Raw genomic sequence first — 23,277 nt, forward strand, 5'->3', positions numbered from 1 at the left:
ATATCACCACATGGGCTCAGGAACACCTCAGAAAACCATACAGTTTGGCGCTACATCCGTAAGTGCAACTTGAAACTCTACTATGCAAAGAAAAAGCCATTTATCAACAACACCCAGAAACGCCGCGGGCTTCTCTGGCCCCGAGCTCATCTAAGATGGACTGATGCTAAGTGGAAAAATGTTCTGTGGTCCGACGAGTCCACATTTAAAATTATTTTTGGAAATTGTGGACATCGTGTCCTACGGGCCAAAGAGGAAAAGAACCATCCGGACTGTCATGGACGCAAAGTTAAAAAGCCAGCATCTGTGATGGTATGGGGCTGTGTTAGTGTCAATGGCATGGGTAACTTACACATCTGTGAAGGCACCATTAATGCTGAACGGTACATACAGGTTTTGGAGAAACATATGTTTCCATCCAAGCAACGTCTTTTTCATGGACGCCTCTGCTTATTTCAGCAAGACAATGCCAAACCACGTTCTGCACGTGCTACAACAGCGTGGCTTCGTAGTAAAAGAGTGCGGGTACTAGACTGGCCTGCCTGCAGTCCAGACCTGTCTCCCATTGAAAATGTGTGGCGCATTATGAAGCGTAAAATACACCAACGGAGACCCCAGACTGTTGAACAGCTGAAGCTGTACATCAAGCAAGAATGGGAAAGAATTCCACCTAAAAAGCTTCAACAATTAGTGTCCTCAGTTCCCAAACGTTTATTGAATGTTGTTAAAAGAAAAGGTGATGTAACACAGTGGTAAACATGACCCTGTCCCAGCTTTTTTGGAACGTGTTGCAGCCATAAAATTCTAAGTTAATGATTATTTGCTAAAAACAATACAGTTTGTCAGTTTGAACATTAAATATCTTGTCTTTGTAGTGTATTCAATTAAATATAGGTTGAGCATGATTTCAGAATTATCTTTATTTGCCAAGTATATCCAAAAACCACACAAGGAATTTGTCTCCGGTAATTGGAGCCGCTCTAGTATGACAACAGACAGTCAATTGATAGAGAACACTTTCGAGACATAAAGACTGACAAAAAAAAAAACAGTCACTGAGCAATAAAGGGTTGCTAGTTATCTGGTAATGCCGGTACAATTTAAAAAATATATATATATTTTTTTGACAGTTGTGCAAAACGATGCAGAGTCCTCGAGCAATTACAGCATTTTAATGACTAATATAGCAATAGTCCGGTGCAACGACCATTGTGCAAAGGGCGCCGAGGCTTCAAGGGGTGTATGCAGTTTAAAGTGACTAGTAGTGTGATAATCTGGGACAATGTTGATTGTGCAAATGTTGCAGATACTCCTCAATCAGTGTGCAAGTGGTGCCGATGCTACTCTGGCATGAGTGGCCAGTATTGGTCAACAACAGATATGCAAATAGGGAAGTGTGGCGAGACTACTACAGTGAGTGCACAAGTAATATATAATTGGCCCGACAACAAACTCAAGACAAAACAATTGGCAGCATGTTGCAATGGAATTGTAGGTTAGCTGCTTAAGAAGTTGATTGCAAGAGGGAAGAAGCTGTTGGAACGTCTGCTAGTTCTAGTTTGCATTGATCGGTAGCGCCTCCCTGAGGGAAGGACTCATTCGATGACCGCTGTGTAGAACTTCCTCAGCAGCTCCCGTGGCAGGCCGTGCTTCCTCAGAAGCCGCAGGAAGTACATCCTCTGCTGGGCCTTTTTGAGGACAGCGTTGATGTTCAGGTCCTGAGAGACTTTATTATGTTTGTTTTTTAATTGCCACACGGCTCACTACATGTAGGCCATAGTTTATTGCAAATTATTTTGCGGACCTCCATGCTACGGCGCAGGGACCCCAGTTTGAGAACCATTGGCCTCTGGAACAAAATACAATAGGAAAAAAAGAAACAAAAAAGAATCAATACAATGTATTTTGTCCCAGACATAAGTGTTGATGTATTAGTAAAGGATGAACAAGCGACGTCTATTTTAAGTTGACTTGTCATGCGCTTTCAATAAATTCTATAAATTAGTAGTGCAAATCTAGAAATAAGTAGTGCAATTGGGATGCATTTTTAAAGCTCTATAGAAAAAAACAAATACTAAGGCCACCTAAAAAAACAAAAACTCTTAGACAAGGATGCAAACGGGGAACAGGTTTTGGATGTTTTGTCAGTGGTAAAGTATTACAACAAGCGAGCAAGCTGGAACAATGCCTGAACACCAAATTAACCAGCCAGTCTGTTTTACGTGGACTCATGTTTCCCATCTCATTTGCAAGTTAACCATTTGAAATATCCCTGAGGCATTACCTTTTTTTTTTTTTTTTTTTTTCCGGCCTTGCTGTTAATATGGTCTGGCATGTCCCCTTGTATAATATTCACAAATGCTGTGACATATTTCATCGTCACCTGCACTTAATATTTATGTTTAAAACATTTTATAGTTTAATGATCTTGTTTGGTGTAAAGGTACCAAGTGCAGTATTCACATCACCACCTATCCAAATAGCCCTTTTGCCAATTTATTAGATAAACACAGTCTAATGAGATTCTAATATTTGCCTCTTTTCTTTTTCCAACTGACGGGATGATACAGTAAGCATTACACGATTACTTAAATAAATAAAAATCAATAATTGTGCGTAATGCAACATTTGAAACATTTAATCGCTTGGTATATCTCCTCCAGAATACAAGCAATGTCAATCACACTGATTATAAAACATTCCAATACCGGACAAAATATAAAATAGCAGGTCTGTTGAGATCAAACAAGCATGATTAGCATGAATTTGGAAAACATGAATAAAAAGGAGGCTCTCTGCTAAACATTAGGAAGTAGGGAAATACATAAATAAATAATATCATATAATATAAAATAGTAAATAAACTCCTCTCTTTGATTCTTCTCTCTGTGTGTTCTAAAAGTAGTAATAATGTTAATCGGCTTCCAGTCTTTTCATTAGCACCCCGGCTTGAATTATTACTAGTACATGGGACAACTAACTTCTCTTATTCCAGTTCAAACAGAGGAGAGTGGTACTGGTTTAAGGTGTTTAAATTCTTAAATTATATCAGTGGAAGGCACTTTTGGTCTGTGCAGGTAAAGTTGCGAGAGGATGGGAGGGATTGGGTGGAGCAAACCATTTTTGGAGCAATAGGGGGTGTTAATTTTTTTTATTGTCCAAATATTACGTTTCAACCATGTAATATATGATTTTACACTTTTCTAGGTTGTTTAAAAATGACATCAACACATTTGAAAAATAGAGTAAATGAATTCATTTATTTAATCGAAAAGATGACGTATCTTATTTGACCGGCAGAGAGCGTTTATGGGGCTGGCCTGAGTTTACATCAGTTAACCACGTGGTGTCGCTGTATATTTTTTTGGTCCATTGTAGCAACTCAAACGTAGGGACGTCGCACTCTCTGATTGGCTCTTCGTGGCCGGGGTCAAAATACCTTGCGCATGCTCTGTCGTCCTTTTAATGCTAGCGTCGGAAATCTGTCAGATCAGCGGACCGTTGGAACAGATAGTACCTTCAAATATACGTGACGACACGATCCTTATATTTAGTTTGAGCTACTTTTTATTGTTTTTAATAGATTTTTTTTAAGTTGGCCAAACTTGTTTTTTTTTCTACGAGCGTGGCTAAAAGAAACAATAAAGAATGACGAGCAGCTCGAAGCGGAAAGAAGAGAGTCATTTGCAGAATGGGGGTGTAAAACATTCCACATGGAGCAAAGCGTTCAACAGTAATGCCGTTTGGGAGGAGAAGGTCAGTGGGCAACGCTTCGAATCTAAAACCCGTCGTGGTGTCATCGTTAATGGTGCTCAAAACACCTGCTTTTGTCGTTGTCCGCTGTATCCGAGAAGGATACCGATTTTTGCGGCGATTCTCAAGATGATTCGTAATCGACTTAAGTCGATTTTAAATGAACTGTTTTGAACGTGCCGATTGCAGGTTTATCTTTGCATCAAAAGCAATGGCTTAAAATATTTTCGGTTTTTGAAAGTGTGAATTCCCACTTAATAATCTGCAAATGTGACCAAAGGTGAATTTGTTCCAGATGTAAACATTTCAATGAAATGACGACAGACTCAATGAAGTAACAATCCAATGAGGAGAAAAGGTACAAAAATGACAGTATGTGACTACAAATGAGCTCACACTGTTCTTATGTCCTCGTGCTAGTAGTGATCATAAGGCGATGATGTAATGTAACTTAATTTTAAAACAAAAGACAATTGAACATCATTTAAAAACAGTAAAACAATCAAAACAAATAAGGCAAGAATATGTTGACATTGCACTGTGGGGATTTACCTGAAAATGTACCCTAACAGTTGTTCTTTTTCTTCTTCCTCTTTGAAATCTTTGCAGGATGAGTTTTTAGATGTGATTTACTGGCTGCGGCAAATAATTGCAGTGATCCTCGGTCTCATTTGGGGGGTCGCCCCACTGAAAGGATTTCTGGGAATAGCCATGTATGGAAGCATTCCTCCCCAGCTTTGACCACAACCTGCCTCTTCATATTTATCAACTCAAATTAACTTTGTTTTCTCCTCCCGTTTTTTTGCCTCGTTAGATTCTGCGTCATCAACGCTGGCCTTCTCTACTTATACTTCAGCAGCTTTCAGCAGATTGACGAGGAAGAGTATGGTGGAACGTGGGAGCTTACCAAAGAAGGCTTCATGACATCTTTTGCGCTGTTTCTGGTGGGAGAATATTTCATAAGGCGCGCATAGACTTTCTAAAAAAACATCACTCCATCTTGTAGTATATGATCTTGCTTGTATTTATAAAAGCAGGATTATTTCGTGTAGTAAAAAAAAATGTCCAATGTGTTGGGATTTAGGTGTCTACAGTCAGATTGAAGATTTTTTATTTTATTTTTTTTTACATTTGATGTGTTTTAATAATAAAATACATTAATTTTGGAGGGCTGACAAGTCTTTCTTAAGTATTATGTCCTTTGCAGGTGGTGTGGATAATATTTTACACAGCGCTACACTTTGACTGAAAGGATTCCACCGGACACTTGATACGAACATTTGTGTCAAAAAGCAGGAACTCCGCGGCTTCAAGGGTGCTGACCTGCCCACGCAGTATGACTCCTCAGTGCACGGCATTATGGGAAAAGTAGTCTGAAGATGGACTTAATTAAAATCAGTTTGTGTTATTGCTGGGCTGCTTTTTACAGGTGATAAACCTTGCCATTTGTCATTCTTCCTCTCCTGTGTCGTCATCATGTCTGACAAAACACAAAAGAATACAGAAGTACAGTGGCTCTGGTTCGACTTCTAATGAATCAAAGCCTTGGTTAAAAAATGAACCATATATGCTTTCCTTTTTTTTTTTTTTTTTTGCCTGACATATCTGCTGGAGAACATGCCCTCAAGTTTCCAAATGCAGACAGTATAGCTTTTTTGGGTAGGCTGGACTTAGGTTAATTCACACCAATTGGATGCATTAATATTGATGTTGTGAATTAGTGTCATATGAAGTGTGTCAAAAAAAAAAAGTTCCAACACCGGTGTTGCAAAACGTACACATTCATTTCACATTGATACTACAAGTTTTTCCCTTTTGAAGAAATCCCCACACACTTTCCCAAACTTCTCGGCCACATTTTCTAGCCCTGCTGGAAATATAATTTCATGGCAGAAGCCATCGTCACGGTCATCAAAGAGGAAAAAAATACAAATAAAAAAATACACAGGAACTGTCAAATGCTCAGGGCATTACGGGCAGGCGTGTTGTCCTGCCACAACTAGCCTCTTCTCATGCAATGAATGAAGCAAATCTCTTTGTTGACGTGCTGATTGATTGAACGTGTTCTGTGGAAGTGGAACACGTAGTTTCCGTGTGAAGTATATCCTTTGTGACACCAGTCCTGGAACTTTTTTGATGCACTTTGAGTTACGCCTGTGCAGATTGTTAGCTCTATTTTATTGTGTCAATTGTCTTCTGTGTACGAATCTAGCAAAGTTCTCAGCTGGACAGAAAAGTAAAGTGACATTTATCTGCTTGGTCTTAAGGGTGGATGCGTTTTTGATAGCACTGTAAGGTAACATACTCCAAACTCACTGTTGCTATACAGTATCTAAGTCACAATCCGTTCATTCAACGAGGAGGAAACTATCGACAGATGTAAGCTAAACTCGCCCTGTGAACCACCGTGGCAAACTCTTCGTATATGTAATCGTATCATTTATTAATGAGTAGTTAAGAGGGTAGAAATAATTTAATGTAGCCTCCAGAGCAGAGTCTTACCTCCTGTAAATTCTGTTTCATGAATCTGTCGTATGTCTGTACTCGTCTGGCGGGATGTAACATTGCTGAGTATTTTATGGTGGAAAACTTTTGCTCTCAGTTCTTGCAAAGTTGTAATAATAACTGTTAGCCCAGATGTGCAGCTGATCAAATCTTTTGGGAATCATTAAACATGGGCTTCATTTGGCCTCCATTTTCAAAGAGATTGTCTACTTGTGTTTTTAACCTTATTTCATTCTTAATTGATGGGAAATGAAAAACGTTGCCTGTTAAAAAAATGTTTTTCAAGAAAATTTAAACTGAACGTCACAAATCTTAATTAACATTAGATAACTGTCTCTTTACCGCAACCTTTATGTCATGTTGTTGTCAGTGGAGGTTGTAAAAAGTAACAAGCCTATATTTTACAAAGTAAGGAGTATAAAATACAGATAACTGTTTTAAAATGTGCGGACTAAAAGTAAAAAGTCGTCAACAAAATAAAGAACCTTGAAGAATCCGTTATTTCCCACCATTGGTTATTTAGGTTCAACTAAAGTAGTACTGTACTGCACTAGATAAATGTAAGTGAATAGTAAATAGAAGCAAAAGGGAATACCTTATTCTTACCTGATTCGTTTATCAAAACTGAACTTAAAATGGCCATTGTGTCACTATATTTTAATAAATGATAAGAAAAGTGTGCCATGTTGTTGAAATGCGTTTTTTAAATTTATTTTTTTATTTTACTGGAATGATTTTGTTTTTAAATATTTTGTTGAAATGATTTTTTCGTATTTTGTAATTTTGTTAGAATACCTTTATATTTTAATTGTTTTATTTTGTTGGAATGCGTTTTTTAAATGTTTTATTTTTTGTTTTTAAATTGTATATTTCGTTGGCAGTGAGGGTAGGCCGTGACGTCACCACCGAACCGATAAACGCTGTGACGTCGAATTCAAGATGGCGGGTCCCCGAGCCACGATGAAATTTTGGAAGCCGGGTAAGTTGGTCTAGATCAGTGTAGTTGACATCGTTTGGATTATATACGGGTCCAAATTCAATAGCGTATAAACAACTTTACGTGCCAGTCAGCCTTTGCGGGCTTTTAAGCGTCAAATTTGGAAACTGCGCGATATAACTGCAGCCAGTTCTGCGGGAAGTCGCCTTTCAAATGAAAGCAGTGGGGCGCAAAGTATAAGAGGGAGTTTTATATGTCGTTGTTGTTTATATATCACGCGTTGCGTTGCAAGCATTCGGTTAACGTCAAGCCGCTGTGCGTCTTTCGTGTGCACAGGGTCCGAAGCGCCTGGGATCTCCGAGGAACGTGAACTCAACACCGAGATCACTGGCTCCACTGTCGTCTTCAATCCTTTTATTTCCCTTTCCATAGAAAAGCAGAGACAGAAGCTCCCCGTTTTCAAGGTGGCCCCAACACCTTCCGACGTGTCTCCCATCTCACGCCAATGTTTCTCATGGGGCCAAATGTTTGTCTTTCCAGCACAGAAACAACATCCTGTACTTGGTGGAACGCTTTCAGACGGTCATCGTAGTTGGGGAAACCGGATGCGGGAAGACCACACAGATCCCCCAGGTTGGTGCTACATTTCCACACAGTAGCGGTGATTGGAAACAATGCCTTACTTGACATTTACGCCACTCTTGAATAAATACACACGTTGTACTTTGCAGCCAAAAAAAAGTGTCAAGTAGATTTTTCAGGTATCTTGCATATTGATTGTTCTGTTGACTTTTTACTCTCCTCCCTACATTTGAAAACAGCTGTACTTTCTACTTTTTTTTTTGGGGGTGGTCAAAATAGTAACCTTTTTCAACCTTTATGGATGACGACAATGTGAAAGAAAAAATACCTATTTATTCAAGGATTTTGGTTGTCCATTCTCTATATATTAAGGTGATAGAAGAATTTCTCACTCTAGGAACAAAATGCGGTGTAAAAATTTATAAAATACAATGTCTAAAATTAGAAAGACAAAATTGGCTATGTACACAATGCTGTAGTTCTGTATTGCGCATGCAAAACTATTTAGTGTGTCGAGATTTTTTTTTTCATTGTGCCAAGTTATCAAAATAGATACAGTTTACAATAAATGTATTTTTTGTTTTTGTACCCAAGTACATTTCAGAGTCTGTACTTTAAAATTTTTTTTTTTTATAAACTTTTCCTTAATTATAAGAGTTGAATCCAAGTATCGGTACTTCTGCTTGAGTACAGAGTGTGAGTACTTTTTCCACCTTAGCTTTTCGACGCTGACCTTAACTTGACCTCTCCTCCGCGCCGTGGCCTGGTTTGTGTTGTGTCAGCTCTGCTGCAACTTTGCTGCAACTCAGTCTGCCCCGCTCATTGTGCAGCTATCGTTTTCAATTGATCTCCCCTCAGTACCTGCTGGAGGCCGGCTGGGCGGCAGAGGGGAGGGTGATTGGCGTGACGCAGCCTCGACGTGTGGCTGCTATCTCTGTAAGAGCTCTGCGGAAGTCCTGCAATAGCCTTTTTCTCATTTCACTCAAGGAAAATCAGTTTGACACTCAAGGACACGGCCGCTTCAATAACTTTTTCCACTTCCTTGATGCCAGGTGGCCGGCCGTGTTGCGGAGGAGAGGGGTGCCCGGTTAGGGCATGAGGTGGGCTACAGCATTCGATTTGATGACTGCTCTGACCCTCAAGCTACAAGGATCAAGGTATTCATAAACATATGGTAATCTTTTTATTTTTCATATAGGGCCCAGTCGATTACTTTGATGTTGGTAAATGACAAACAAAATCAGCATTTTTTTCTGCTGATATTTGACGTTTTTAAAAACAAATTTTTTTGTATTTTTTATTTTTTTTTAACACATTAACACATTACAACTTAAGACATTACAACTTAAGACAAAGATAATGGCCTTCAAACCAAACAAGTTTGCCTAATATGGCATACATTAATGGCTTAAATATTTTGCATGTTTTTGTGCGTGAAAATTCCGCTCCGTGGTATTGTTAGTATTGTAAAACAGTAAAATGGTCTCCCTGTAATTCAAAACCTAAGGGACCAAAAAAAAAGCAATATTTTTATTATTAATGGCCTTCAAACCAAACAAGTTTTCGGTAGGTTTCAGCGTTTCCGTGACTGTGGACTGTGGATTCTCAAGACGAATAAGAAAAAGATTGGCTCCCATTCCAGTTCATGTTTTGCCAGTAACTTTCATTCATTACATTGCCTAATATGGCATACATTAAAGGCTTAAATATTTTGCATGTTTTTGTGCGTGAAAATTCCGCTCCGTGGTATTGTTAGTATTGTAAAACAGTAAAATGGTCTCCCTGTAATTCAAAACCTAAGGGACCAAAAAAAAGCAATATTTTTACTCATTGTAAAAAAAAAAAAAAAAAAAATTAACTAGACGATTAATCGGTTAGCGGAATTTCATTCTGCCAAATATCGACATCGACCTAAAAAAAAAAAACATCCATATCAGTCCGACCCTAATACTGTCCATAACCTGCGCATTCATCTATTTTGTGTCACTGCCCGTTTGCTTCAGTTCCTTACAGATGGAATATTAGTCCGGGAGATGATGGCTGATCCCCTGTTGAAAAAATACAGGTATAGAGCCATTCAGCTGTAAAGCTCATCTCGCTTAATGGCTGCTGGCAGCTCTGATGTTTTCTGCTTTGCAGTGTGTTGATGCTGGATGAAGCGCATGAGAGAACCCTGTACACGGACATCGCCATCGGTCTGCTAAAGAAGGTATCACAGCTTCGCAATTTCAGTCTGGGGTGCCTAACTTATTTTCAACGTGGGCGACATTATAGTTACGGTTGCCCTGGGGGGGCAATTTTAATCACTTTTCCGACTGTACTTTGGTTTTCAGTTCATAGTTTGGTTCACGTTTGGTACAGTAAGGGAACAAAATGCAAAACTGCTTATTTTTTTCTGTCAACAGGGATGGATTTAATGTAAAATGAGACAGCAAGATCTTTTCTTTTTGGGAAAGTGCGACATCAATCGTTTTTTAAAGGAAATGACAACTGCAGACAAGTCTAACAGTATTAGGTTAAACAGTCTGAATGATTATGCTTTAAAAACACAAATAATGGCGTTTGTTATTGCGTTGGCTCCATCTGAAGAGCCTGGAAGAGGCTGTTCATATTCCGTTATGGCTAGCCGTGATGTCTGCTAGCAAGAACCTGCACTGTGTTTGTTTACAGACTAGGCTTGTGGCTATAGCGGGGAGGCAGTTACATTTCTTGTCTTCGACCTAATATTTTCCATGTTGGAACCCTAATAATCACCCCATTATATTACATAAATGTCCCTGCATTATGGTTTTGAAAAAGCCTTCGCAGCTCGCTGGCCTTGAGTTTATGTGGAATCTTTTTCTCCTATTTCACTTTGACGAGCCTTCTAGCAAATAATCTCTCCCCCCCCCCCCCCCCATCAGATCCAGAAGAAACGTCAAGACCTGCGGCTGATTGTGGCTTCTGCCACTCTGGATGCCAAGGTACCTGCGTCATTGAGATGAAGAGATATGCTGAAGTGGCGAAAAAAAATGCAAGTCCTTGTCGGGTTAGATTGCGGTGTACTGACAAGCGCGATAGACTGAGTGCAGCGTTCAATGTCATCTGAAATGTCAGTCTTGTCTACACATGCACATTACTCCGTCCTATTGGGTTGGTAGAGTGGGTTGTGGGTTGAATCCCCCGCTTCTGTTTGACCATGTGTTGTTGCCAGTGAGTCCCGCAGTTATCCTGGTGCTGTGTTATCAGTGTGCGAATGAGCTGTTACTTTCCTATCATGACTTTTTATGAATCCTTGTGTGGCTGGATGAAAAAAGTGAAAGTGCTCAGAGCTGGACAAGTGAAACATGGTACAAAGTGACAAAAATAGTCTTTCTGATCAAATATTTCAATGATATCTAATCAAATGGAAGATTGAAATGACATTGTGGTGGTGCTAATATAATTTCAAAACTCGAGTCTTGTTGTGGATGCCAGGAATGAACAAGGGTTGAAATCTAATATTTGCAAGTGTTACATCACCTGATACGCATATTCATATAAGTTCCCTATGTAAAAGAACAATGTGATAAGAAATAGTATATTTCCTGCAGATCTCCGTTGATCAAATGACTACAAAATTGTGCGAGCAACCAGTGAACCCAGCTACCTCAGGACTTGTTAGATTATTTATAAAAGGATGAAGTTTTTTTTTTTTTTTTTTTACACAGTAGGATGGTCAATAGCACCTGTTAAAGCACATACTATAATAAATCTAATGATATATCCTTTAATTTCCACCACCTCTAATGTAAAGTAATCCATCTTCCCTTGATTCAGTCTATGCGGATTATGTCACTCACAATCTTTTTTTTTTTTTTTTTCCCCCTATGAGGTTAAACAAGAAGTTCTTTTGTCTTGCTAACGATACAATTCCTCTTCCCGAAAGAAATTCCATGAGTTCTTCAACCTGAACGAATCTGGAGATCCCAACAAGGACACGTGTGGCATCCTAACTGTGGAGGGCCGCAGCTTCCCGGTTGATATTTTCTACACTGTCAGGTAATGAAACAGGCAATGTACAACCTTCAGATTCGACTCTTTCCACTGAAGTCTCTCTGCTCTGTCCTCAGCCCTGTACCCGACTATTTGAAGGCCGCAGTGGAGACGGTGATGAAGATACACGAGACAGAAGATGCTGGAGATGTTCTGGTGTTCCTTACCGGGCAGGTTTGAGGCTTCTGTTCTTGATTCCAGTTGCATTGGTGCCTCAATTTGTCTCGGATAATTTTTTTTTTTTGGGGGGAGAATGAAAATTCTCATTGACGGGCTAACAGAACTAGCGTCAGACAGAGCATATAACAATACTCAGAGGCAACTAGTGAAGTTTTGCAAGTTGAAAGATTCTAAATACACTGGTGCTTTAGATTCTTTGTCCTCTGCAGCGAGCAACTATTATTATTGCATCTAAGTCTTCTGTGTTTCGTTATCAAATCTACGTCTACGTCTAAAGTGTCCTTGGGCACTGAACCCCATTCATAAGCTCCCATTGATGTGTGAGCATCTGTAAAGCGCTTTGGGGCCCTTGATTGTGTAGTTAAAGCGCTATATAAATCCAATCCATTTACTGTACTGCCCCCTAGTGTTGAGACAAGGCGCCATTGTACAACTATTTACTTGGCTTGCAGAATGTGAAATTTGTGCTCATTCTCTTGATAAAACCTTTTATCATGGTCCTGCTATGGAAATGTTTCCCCAGGAGGAAGTGGAGAAGGTGGTGTCCCTTTTACAGGAACAGGCCAGGTCCATGTCACGACAAGGGATGAAGAAACACCTGAGAATTTTGCCAATGTATTCCGGTTTACCTTACGCCGAGCAGATGAAGGTCTTTGAGCGGGTGCCCGTCACAGTTCGCAAAGTAAATATGCTGCAAAAGCCGACATGTTTTGTTACCACTGCATTTGTGCAATTTTGGATGGTTGGCATGATTATTTTTTTAGGCAAAAACTACCTAATTGATTTCTGTGGCGCATGGCCAAACGAGAAATTATGACTGGTAATTTTGGCTGTGGATCCAGTTAAAAGTCCGCATCAAGGAGTTAATTTTTTTTCTCGAGTGCAGTGGTGTTCTCAAACTTTGTACACCAAGTACCACCTAAAAAAAAATACTTCATACACACAACAAACACCCTCCATTAAACAACCCAAATATGAAATTGACAGAATTCTTAATAATGATCTAACTAAAAAAAAAAGATTGTAATGCCAATTTCTACCATTCTAGTTTAATTTTTTTTTTTTTTTTTTTTTTTACAGAGGAAGTGAATATGTAAGATTATCAACACTGGTTATCGTTGGTCTAATTGTAGTAGTATTATAATAATGAATGCCTTCTGCAAAATGTCTTGCTTTTTTCAGGTGGTGGTGGCCACTAACATAGCTGAGACATCCATCACCATCAATGGTATGGTTTTTGTCATCGACTGTGCTTTTGTCAAACTCCGTGCGTATAACCCCAGCACTGCCATTGAGTCACTGGTGGTGACGCCCATCTCCAAGGCTTCAGCAAGCCAGCGAGCTGGGAGAGCCGGCCGGAACCGACCGGGGAAATGCTTCAGACTCTACACAGGTGTGTGTGTGTGTGTATGTGTGTGCGCGTCTTTACAGGAAAATAACTATTATACGACGTGCACCTGTTAACGCTTCTTTTTATCAGAGGAGGACTTTGAGAAACTGCCTCAGTCTACAGTGCCAGAGATGCAGCGCACCAACTTGGCCCCAGTTATCTTGCAACTCAAAGCTTTAGGCATTGACAATGTTCTGCGCTTCAGCTTCCTTTCGGTGAGTAGATCACTTCGCATCCACATATGGCGCTCCGACGAGACGAGGAATCGTTTGAGTTCAAACGTGAATTAAATGCTAACGCTCGTGTATAAAAAAAATGTTTTGTTCAAATTTAAAGTGCTTAAATACAGTGGTGCTTTGAGATATGAGTGAGTTTTCAAGATACGAGTGGTTGCTCGGCCAATTTTCTTTGTCTTGCGTTACGAGTAAGCATTTCTGCACACCCCACCGCAAGATGGCGGCGGCAAACTTAACAACATCCGGCCATCATTATTTCTCATTGGTTTCCTTGCAGTGCTTGGATGTTTCCGGGAGTGGTGCTAATGCACCATTAAGCTGGTTTGCCAACCACCAATAAACCCAATAGAAGGAGGACAATACATTAGGTACCATCGTGCTTTGTGCTTGTGTTTTCCGTGTTGGGGTTAGCAAATGATTTTACTCTCTTTTTTGTTTTTTAACAGAATAATAATATTGAGTGCAATTTTTCTTATTAAAAAAAAATGTTGTTCTTGTTTTTAGTCTGGAACGGATTAATTGCATTTCCATTCATTTTACTGGAGAAAGAGGATTTGAGATACAAGTGTTGTGCCGGCACCAAATTGAACTTTTATCTCAAGGCACCACTGTTACTGGACAGCAGTTTCTCATTTTTTTTGTGATTCCATAATTCGGATAAACAAGCTTTCCCGTGCTCATTCGCACTTATGGGCAACTTGGAGTCTCCCATTAAGCTAACCTAAAATGCACACAGAATTATAATATATAATTTAAATTGTATAAACGCACGTGGATGTTCTTTCCTTTGCTAATTGTTAAATATAGTTTTATTTGTTAGTAGCCTAATACTATGTCTTTTAAGGCAATAAGTTAAATCATCAGTAAGGTATAAATATGTCACTTGCAACTGTTGCAAGGTGCTGGAAAAGCTTAAAATGTATATCTTGAAAGTGGTTGACCTTTTTAAATTGTGGAATTTATGATATAATCCTTTTTTTTTTTCTTCTTTTTTTTTAACGCATTCCACAGCCTCCTCCAGCCCAGAGTATGGTTCAGGCTCTTGAGCTTCTTTACGCTCTGGGAGGTAAGAACCAAAAGTGCACTCGGGAGCTGCATGGCTTGTGTTTACTGGATGTTTAATTGTAAATTGGCAATTGCGCAATTGCCACTTTTTTGTTTGCAGGCCTGGACAATTACGGACGTTTGACCGATCCCATGGGCGTGCGGATGGCGGAATTCCCACTTAGTCCCATGTTTGCCAAGATGCTCCTGGAGTCGGGAAACTTTGGCTGCTCCAAAGAGATTGTCACCATTGCGGCGATGATGCAGATTCAGAATATCTTCGTTGTACCTCCCAATCAGAAGAAAGCAGCTGTGAGGATAATAACAACAGTGCCATTTGTTAAAGTGACAAAGCAATTTCAGCAATCTGACTCCTCAACCTGCAGGCACGTGAGCACAGGAAATTTGCCGTTGCTGAAGGAGATCACCTCACCATGCTGAATGTGTACGAAGCTTACATGAAGGTACAGTGAGCGTACATTTCCTGCAGGTCAGGAAGTTGTGAGAGTATTGAGTCCTTCTCCCCCCCCCCCATGTTTAAACTGCAGCACCAGAAGAGCTCCAAGTGGTGTCAGGAGCATTTTCTCAATTACAAAGGTCTGCAGCGCGCCGTGACAGTACGAGAGCAGCTGCGGCGTCTCATGGCCAAGTTCAAGGTGGTGTGGACTTCCAGCGAAGGTACAGCAAGTTTATTGGAGCTACTGTATTTTGTATGCAGCATTTTCAAGCACATGTTCCCTATTTTTAATAGCTAGCTCGTCACTTGTATTGACATTATTTTCACAAATGTGTGCCGATTCACTCCATCATTGCCAATTGTTTGCTTTCTTGCAGGTGATCCTGATGTCATCCTGAGGTGCATTGTGTCTGGGTTTTTTGCTAATGCAGCGCGCATTCACCACTCTGGTTCCTACCGGTAAACACTGTATTTCTAATGGCCCACCGTGATACTTTACCAAAAATCCCCTGCAAATAAATCTGAAATACGTTTACGTTGTGTCAAAGAAAGCATATATATCTCGAAAGCCTCAGTTGGGACACTCGTTAGTCGAGGTACCACTGTGCTGCGTTAATAATTATCTTGTGTAAATACACTCACAAATTTACTAATGTATGAAATCTGGTCTCATTTAGTTGGACACACAGCTATTATTCTGTAGTTGTTTTTTTGGCAGTTGGTCTGAAAAATATTTATTTAAGTGAAATTGGATGATTTCTCATGGCACACCTGAATCACTGACATAGTATATGACCCTATACATATTTCCCCCTCTCTGCCAGGACTTTACGGGATGATCGCGAGCTTCACATCCACCCCAACTCTGTACTGTACGGAGAAAAACCGCCAAAATGGTTAGGACATTTTTGTTGACTTGACAAGTGTGATGTCCACTAACCATTTTATTATTTTCTTTTTCTACAGTTTCTTGTGAATTTACACGCATAAAGACCCCATATATGCAAATCTTACCCAGTGAATTAGATTTCTAGTGAAAACATCTTACTGTACTTATTTTAAGACAGCTTTGTTTTTCTTTCTACATTTTAAGCAAGACAAAAAGACTTGTTTTAAGTGATCTTATTTTAAAAATCTTAAGTCAATTGGCATTGGCAGAATTATTATTTTTTTACTTCAAACAAGACATTTTGTCCCTAAAATAAGTAAACATAATCTGCCAGTGGAGCTAGTATGAATTGACTTGATAAGATTCTTAAACTTCACTATAAATAAGATACATTCACTGGGTAAGATTGAAGTTTTTGGAGTTTCAGTGAAGTTCCAATAGGATGCATTTCTGGTAACACTCTCCTATACTACCGCAGGGTTGTCTTCAATGAAGTGTTGCAGACAAGCAAGTACTTCATGCGAGATGTGACTGCAGTGGAGTCGTCCTGGCTGGTTGAGTTGGCCCCTCACTTCTACAAGCAGGCTAAAGTAAGTCAAGGAAGGAAAATGTCTTGCTTTCTTTCCAAAAAGCGTACGACAATTTCTCGTGTATGATATCGTTTCGCCTGGCCCTTCCATCTTTTCTTCAAAGAATTGTACCCATCATACAAATTCTGCCGGGGTAATCAAACATATGAGCACAACTGTGTGTTTTCTAATTTACTAAATACAAGTAGGGCTGTGAATTTCAAAATAAGAGCAAGTAAATTAAAAACGAATTTCGTGTTCAATAATTTTTTGGGGGAAAAAAACCCCAAAACAAAATGCAGATAATACTTCGTTTTGATCATATGGGTAGACGCAAAATCATGCATTGTAAAAATGCATTATACATAGAAGGGTTTTCCACAATTTTGAGGTCAACTTTGGGGGTGCGTATTATGTATACACTGGTGCGCATTATACACGAGAAATTACGGTAATCATATTATAAATTAGAATGAGTTGTAATTGTATCAACTCAGGTGTGTCCCTGAGCAGGATAAAGGGTTGATCCTTGATGGATATAATTATTACATTTCTCATCAGATCAGTCTGTAATTTGTTGTGCTGATGTCATCCATTTTGCAGGCGAAACCTCAGTTGGGGGTCTGCTACTCTTGTCATTTTCGTCACCTATTAACAGAATGACTTCTGTCTCCTTTGTCTTTCAGCACGGTTCACTTGGCAGCAAGCGATCCCGTATCCTGTAAACCTGTTCATCGTTTCGCCCTCTCACTGTATATAAAGATGTCATATTTATTGATCATGTCCACATGCACAACTGTGATCATGCTCGACAGCATTTGATTTTTTGGTAGAAACCTTTAAATTTGATCGGTGTGTGCGGGATTGTTGATGAATGTGAGAAGAACTCATACTTGTACATAGTCAGAGAAGGCTCAGGTCCGGGGAATGCTAGCAGTCATACCTGGTTTGAGGCTTTATTATTTTTTTAGAAGTTGTATTCTTTGATTGCTGGATGACAAATGGATGGAAAATAATGAAATGTGAGGATATTTTCCCATTTTGACCCTTGTTTTCTTTTTCAATTCATTTGTCCTCTCATAACCTAGGTGCCTTTAGGAATGTAACTGATAACGTCCCCTCCGGTTAATTTTTAGTTTATTAGTCCTGTGATGACACTGTGAAAAGACCTTCTTTACCTGTTGTGTAAACATCCTACTTGAAGTCCAGATTGTGCAGCCTTTTCACCGTTGAGTGCCAATTTCCTTCCATCAGCCTGTTTCTCATTTCATTCCTCAATGAATTGTGCAAATACACGCAAGCATTGCACACGGAAATCTGTGAAAACCAGACAATGTGACGTGATGTGGCTGCTGACGTAGCGACTTTAAATGACATTAAATGCACTTGGATGTAGCCTAAAGCCTCAAAAGAACTAACATTTATAAATCCTTTACATTTTTTTTAATAGCGCTTAAATCGTTCTGATCTTATCATCTCTACAGTACTATAGTTCCATAAATAGGCTTGCGACAGTGTGACTTACTATACAAATGCTTTTGTCAGGTTTCCCTCCATTTCAGCTAAAACGTCAGCAAATCGTCCATGACAAGTTTGTGATTATATTACAGGAATTGCTATTAATCCAGCGCATTCAGTAATTTAGACAGACTTAGATGATTTCTTGTACCACTGCTGTAGATCTGTAAAACCAATCGCAGCCCACAGAAGCACAAAATACAGTAGCTAGGCAAACCGACCGTTGCATGTTTTAAATGGTCTGATGCATATTCATAAAGTTATTGCCGGCATAAATTATTATCACCTTCCATTTCTTCCTCCCATCCTCGAATAAAAGCTTAACACTGCACCAGGCATCAAGTGTCAATTCTGTGGTCGGCGTTTGAGTCAGTTGTGCAATCTAGCCACTGGGTGTCGCTGTTCGTCCACAAATGCCAAATGACGACATGCGAATCGCAAGAATACATTTTTAAAAAGTCAATTTATTTCAGTACTCATACATTGAATAGATTTATTAAACACATGGGAAAATACTTTTCAGAGGGAAAATTATATTATAGTTTTTAGAGATGGTGAATTTTGGGTTTTCGTTTGCTGTAAACTATAATTATCAAGATTTTACATATTAAAAAAGAATCACGGAATATTTAATTCTGTGTGTAGTGCATATGGATAGTTTCACTTTTTGAATTGGACTATTTAACAAAATTAAGCTTTTGACAATTATTGTGAAGCAACGATAAGACAGACAAATAGACACGTTTGTGAATGAAACAGTTTCAATATTAAACATCTATATAAGGTAAAGAAAAGCAAGTGGTGAATAATGAACTAATACATTTGGGTTGTAGGCCAGTCCCCCTCCCATGCTTGAAATGAGAATTCCTTTGTAAATCTTGTAACACTAATACATCCATGATACATTACACGCATACATGAATATAAAACGCCACATTGAAATTACTATATGCAGTTAATGTTAACATTTCTTCTGTGGAACATCCAAGTTACTAAGATCACATCATCATCGGCTCGACAATATTTAATTATGATATAGGCAGTATTTACGATAATTGCATGATTACTTGTGTGCAGATGGTAATCATATAATCGGGGTGAAACCGTCACATTTGACAATATGGTAAGTACATAAATTCATTTTTTCCACAGCTACGACTCACAAATTAATGTACTGTACATAGTTAAAATGCACAAGGGAAACATATATAATATATATGCACAATCACAAGTAAAACAAAATAAATTTTAGTCACACAGTGGACAGTTGTAGAAATGAATAGTGAATGAATGCTATAAAAGATAACCTAAAATAGTAAATAAATAAAACAAATAAAGCGCTCCTTTAGTGCCGGTTACATAGCGTCATGGAGAAGGTGATAAAACCGTAGTCTCAAAATCTCTTTGCCTATATGGTGGGCGTGTGTGTGCGTGTCATATATTTACATATTACATACATATTTTTAAAATATCGTGTTTTTCGGGCGTATTCATACTAAAGCGTGTTGAGTGAATTCCAGCAATGGCCACTAGAGGGCAGACGAAACTAAGCCAGCCTTAAAAAAAAAAAAAAACTTTACAATTAAACAATTAAAACAGTTTTCTTTTGCTTTGACCCACAATTTATTATTATTATAACAGAACGTAGAGTCCAAAGCGTGCTGCTTTGTTTTTGCTTTAATTTTACACACACACACACACACACACACACACACACAAATATATATATATATATATATATATATATATATCCATCCATTTTCTGAACCGCTTCTCCTCACTAAGGTCGCGGGCGTGCTGGAGCCTATCCCAGGTGTCATCGGGCAGGAAGCGGGGTACACCCTGAAATGGTTGCCAGCCAATCGCAGGGGACATACAAACAAACAACCATTCGCACTCACATTCACACCTACGGGCAATTTAGAGTCTCCAATTAATGCATGTTTTTGGGATGTGGGAGAAAACCGGAGTGCCCGGAGAAAACCCACGCAGGCACGGGGAGAACATGCAAACTCCACACAGGCAGGACCGGGGATTGAACCCAGTTCCTCAGAACTGTGAGGCTGACGCTCTAACCAGTCGTCCACCGTGCTGCCTATATATCTATATAGATATATCTATATAGATATATATATCTATATATCTATATAGATATATATATCTATATATCTATATAGATATATAGATATATCTATATAGATATACCTATCTATCTATCTATCTATCTATCTATCTATCTATCTATCTATCTATATCTATATATATATATAGATATATGTATATATATGTAAATAAAACAATATATATATTAAAAGAAAACAGGTAAGTGGTTTGCAGTCATGTTATTGCTTGAGTCTGATGTCACAAGTGTTCCCAGGAGGAATCCAAAGTTAAATGCTGGTAAAAAACTCTTTATATATATATATATCCATCCATCCATCCATTTTCTGAGCCGCTTCTCCTCACTAGGGTCGCGGGCGTGCTGGAGCCTATCCCAGCTGTCATCGGGCAGGAGGCGGGGTACACCCTGAACTGGTTGCCAGCCAATCGCAGGGCACATCGAAACAAACAACCATTCGCACTCACATTCACACCTACGGGCAATTTAGAGTCTCCAATTAATGCATGTTTTTGGGATGTGGGAGGAAACCGGAGTGCCCGGAGAAAACCCACGCAGGCACGGGGAGAACATGCAAACTCCACACAGGCGGGGACGGGGATTGAACCCCGCACCTCAGAACTGTGAGGCTGACGCTCTAACCAGTCGGCCACCGTGCCGCTATATATATATATATATATATATATATATATATATATATATATATATATATATATATATATATATATATATATATATATATATATATATATATATATATATATATATATATATATATATATATATATATATATATATATATATATATATATATATATATATATATATATATATATATATATATATATATATATATATATATATATATATATATATATATATATATATATATTTTTTTTTTGTTTTTTGTTTTGTTTTTGTTGAATCAGAGTTTTAAACTTCACAACTATCCTAATCTTTATCCTGTTTCCCCAAGAGGCTGCTAACGAAAGCTTGCTCAACACAGAAACAGACAACATATAATAATGATGAACTTAAAAATAATTGTAGAAAGCCAAGAGGCCAGGTTTGTATAATAAAGGTCGAGAATCGAACAGAGTTTGTAGGCGGTGGTCAGGTGATGTTATGTGGTTTAATTTGCCACTCAAACATGCAGATTAAAAAACAAGTCAAGAATGACTGAATGATCTTAATCACCAAGAGGTTTTTGAGGGGCGTTTTTGTCCAATATAAGTTTGGGCAAAATTGTCAGGGAATTGTAACACGTGCACTTAATCTATAGGAAAATTTCAAAGTTGTGGATAAAACTAGGATGTGTTCTCACTTAGTTTGTTGGTGTTTAGCAGCCTGTCATTTGATGAAAAAGGTGTTACACAGTCGTGATGGGAACGGCGGTTGTTTTGGTTGTCCTGAATCACTAGAATCAGTACATTTCAAATGATCCGTTCATAAGATTCATTCAGGGAATCGTTCAGCTCATCATCATTCAGTTCATGTTTCAGGCCTGAGGCTTACGTTTACTCTGTGGCGCGTTCGCTTACCGAGGGACGGCGTGTTCGTTGACCATAAGAGTCGTTCGCAAGAGACTAAAATTACAGTAGGATGAACAAGAGTCCTCATTCTTTAAATTCAATCAATCAATCAATTGCAGTTAAAAATGACACCCCTCGTGCAACGCTGGTCAGCGCTTTCAGAGTCAGGGGTGGTTGGAAATTGGGCGGAGGTGGCAGCTTCCCAATATTATATGAATGGAAAAACCCTGTTCATAAATGTGATGGAGAATGGTTGTTTGTCTACATGTGTGTTGTTACTGACTGGCCACCAGTCCAGGGCCCACCCAAAGTTAGCCGGGCTCACCCACGACCCTCATTAGGATAAGCGGTGTAGAAAATGGATGGATGGAATGTTCTAAGTATTGTGTATGATTCACACTGATTGGAATCCTTGCAATCGATATCTATTTTTAAGATAATGATTCCCTGTCTATAAACGCTGATATTCTGCAATCCCAGTAGTTTCTTTCTTTACAGAAAGAAGCGTGTTTGTTTTACTATTTGTTTCAGTGACCCTGAGCCTTGTGACTTTTTTTTCGTCTCAGTGCGCAGAAACTGGATTATGCTCCACCCAAACAAAGGTGCCAACAAGTAAGGGCAGATCCTGCGACATTTGTGTGTTTCTTCTGCCGACCTCTATCGCCTATTTGAGTTGCGTGATCACGTACATTTTATGACATCCGGAGGTATCAGTTATTAATGGCGTGCATGTGAGTCGGAAGAGGCAGCTGGTGAAGTGTTGGAGTGGGTGAATGTTGCTCGTCATATTTCACTTCGGCCCCAAAAATCATTGACGTGCTTCCGTCCACTTCAAAGAATGTTTAACCTGTTTTCAAGGGCCTGATGGGAAAACAAGTCATGTGTGCGATGTAATTAGCCCCTGTTCAAGGTTTGGACATGTTTTGAGAGAAAATAGCATCGTTAATATTTCTCCGCTGAGCGAATTTAAAGTTGGAAGTGTTTGCTCTCGTCGTTTGACCGCTTGGTTCTGCTTAGGAGCTCTCTTGAGAAATCAACAGCATGTTGCAATATGTCGATTGGCCTTGGTGGCGGCACGGTGGCCGACTGGTTAGAGCGTCAGCCTCACAGTTCTGAGGTGCGGGGTTCAATCCCCGTCCCCGCCTGTGTGGAGTTTGCATGTTCTCCCCGTGCCTGTGTGGGTTTTCTCCGGGCACTCCGGTTTCCTCCCACATCCCAAAAACATGCATGAATTGGAGACTCTAAATTGCCCGTAGGCATGACTGTGAGTGCGAATGGTTGTTTGTTCCTATGTGCCCTGCGATTGGCTGGCAACCAGTTCAGGGTGTACCCCGCCTCCTGCCCGATGACAGCTGGGATAGGCTCCAGCACCCCCGCGACCCTAGTGAGGAGAAGCGGCTCAGAAAATGGATGGATGGATTGGCCTTGGTCCGACGATATGATAGAGCTAGAGATTATCAGATGTGCTGCAGGTAATTTTCCAATTGAACATAATTGGTCCCAAAATGTATTATTTATTTACTACAAATAATTTATCTTTGTTCATCGATCT

At 39.3% G+C, this 23,277-nt stretch overlaps 2 protein-coding genes across 3 annotated transcripts; both read left to right on the plus strand.

Moving 5' to 3' along the window:
* The first annotated feature begins 3,444 nt into the window (after positions 1-3,444).
* rab5if (RAB5 interacting factor) lies at positions 3,445-6,458 on the plus strand. Its single transcript, XM_061752375.1, has 4 exons — positions 3,445-3,756; positions 4,363-4,466; positions 4,568-4,697; positions 4,961-6,458. The coding sequence occupies exons 1-4, from the start codon at positions 3,649-3,651 to the stop codon at positions 5,000-5,002; spliced, it is 384 nt and encodes a 127-aa protein (XP_061608359.1). The 5' UTR covers positions 3,445-3,648; the 3' UTR covers positions 5,003-6,458.
* A 697-nt stretch (positions 6,459-7,155) lies between these two features.
* Positions 7,156-18,405, plus strand: dhx35 (DEAH-box helicase 35). 2 transcript variants are annotated; one of them, XM_061752496.1, is made up of 21 exons: positions 7,156-7,237; positions 7,532-7,659; positions 7,736-7,828; positions 8,636-8,713; positions 8,830-8,934; positions 9,781-9,842; positions 9,917-9,986; positions 10,681-10,740; positions 11,685-11,797; positions 11,869-11,965; positions 12,495-12,653; positions 13,154-13,364; positions 13,452-13,576; positions 14,609-14,663; positions 14,763-14,953; positions 15,028-15,105; positions 15,190-15,319; positions 15,476-15,557; positions 15,923-15,994; positions 16,466-16,577; positions 17,243-18,405. In XM_061752496.1, the coding sequence occupies exons 1-21, from the start codon at positions 7,198-7,200 to the stop codon at positions 17,279-17,281; spliced, it is 2,100 nt and encodes a 699-aa protein (XP_061608480.1). In that variant the 5' UTR covers positions 7,156-7,197; the 3' UTR covers positions 17,282-18,405. The 2 variants fall into 2 exon arrangements, with proteins under 2 accessions (XP_061608480.1, XP_061608569.1); XM_061752585.1 differs by lacking the exon at positions 8,636-8,713.
* Positions 18,406-23,277: the final 4,872 nt, after the last annotated feature.

The sequence above is a fragment of the Phyllopteryx taeniolatus genome, chromosome 1, assembly GCF_024500385.1.
Source record: "Phyllopteryx taeniolatus isolate TA_2022b chromosome 1, UOR_Ptae_1.2, whole genome shotgun sequence".
Taxonomy (NCBI): Eukaryota; Metazoa; Chordata; class Actinopteri; order Syngnathiformes; family Syngnathidae; genus Phyllopteryx; species Phyllopteryx taeniolatus.

What these genes read in the sequence shown, in the direction of transcription:
- rab5if (XM_061752375.1), top strand. Translation starts at nt 3,649, where the DNA reads ATGACGAGCAGCTCGAAGCGGAAAGAAGAGAGTCATTTGCAGAATGGG. An exon ending in ATGCCGTTTGGGAGGAGAAG is followed by an intron (nt 3,757 to 4,362) that starts GTCAGTGGGCAA and finishes AAATCTTTGCAG; the next exon opens with GATGAGTTTTTAGATGTGAT. An exon ending in GGATTTCTGGGAATAGCCAT is followed by an intron (nt 4,467 to 4,567) that starts GTATGGAAGCAT and finishes TTGCCTCGTTAG; the next exon opens with ATTCTGCGTCATCAACGCTG.
- dhx35 (XM_061752496.1), top strand. Translation starts at nt 7,198, where the DNA reads ATGGCGGGTCCCCGAGCCACGATGAAATTTTGGAAGCCGG. An exon ending in GATATTTTCTACACTGTCAG is followed by an intron (nt 11,798 to 11,868) that starts GTAATGAAACAG and finishes CTCTGTCCTCAG; the next exon opens with CCCTGTACCCGACTATTTGA. An exon ending in GCTTCTTTACGCTCTGGGAG is followed by an intron (nt 14,664 to 14,762) that starts GTAAGAACCAAA and finishes TTTTGTTTGCAG; the next exon opens with GCCTGGACAATTACGGACGT.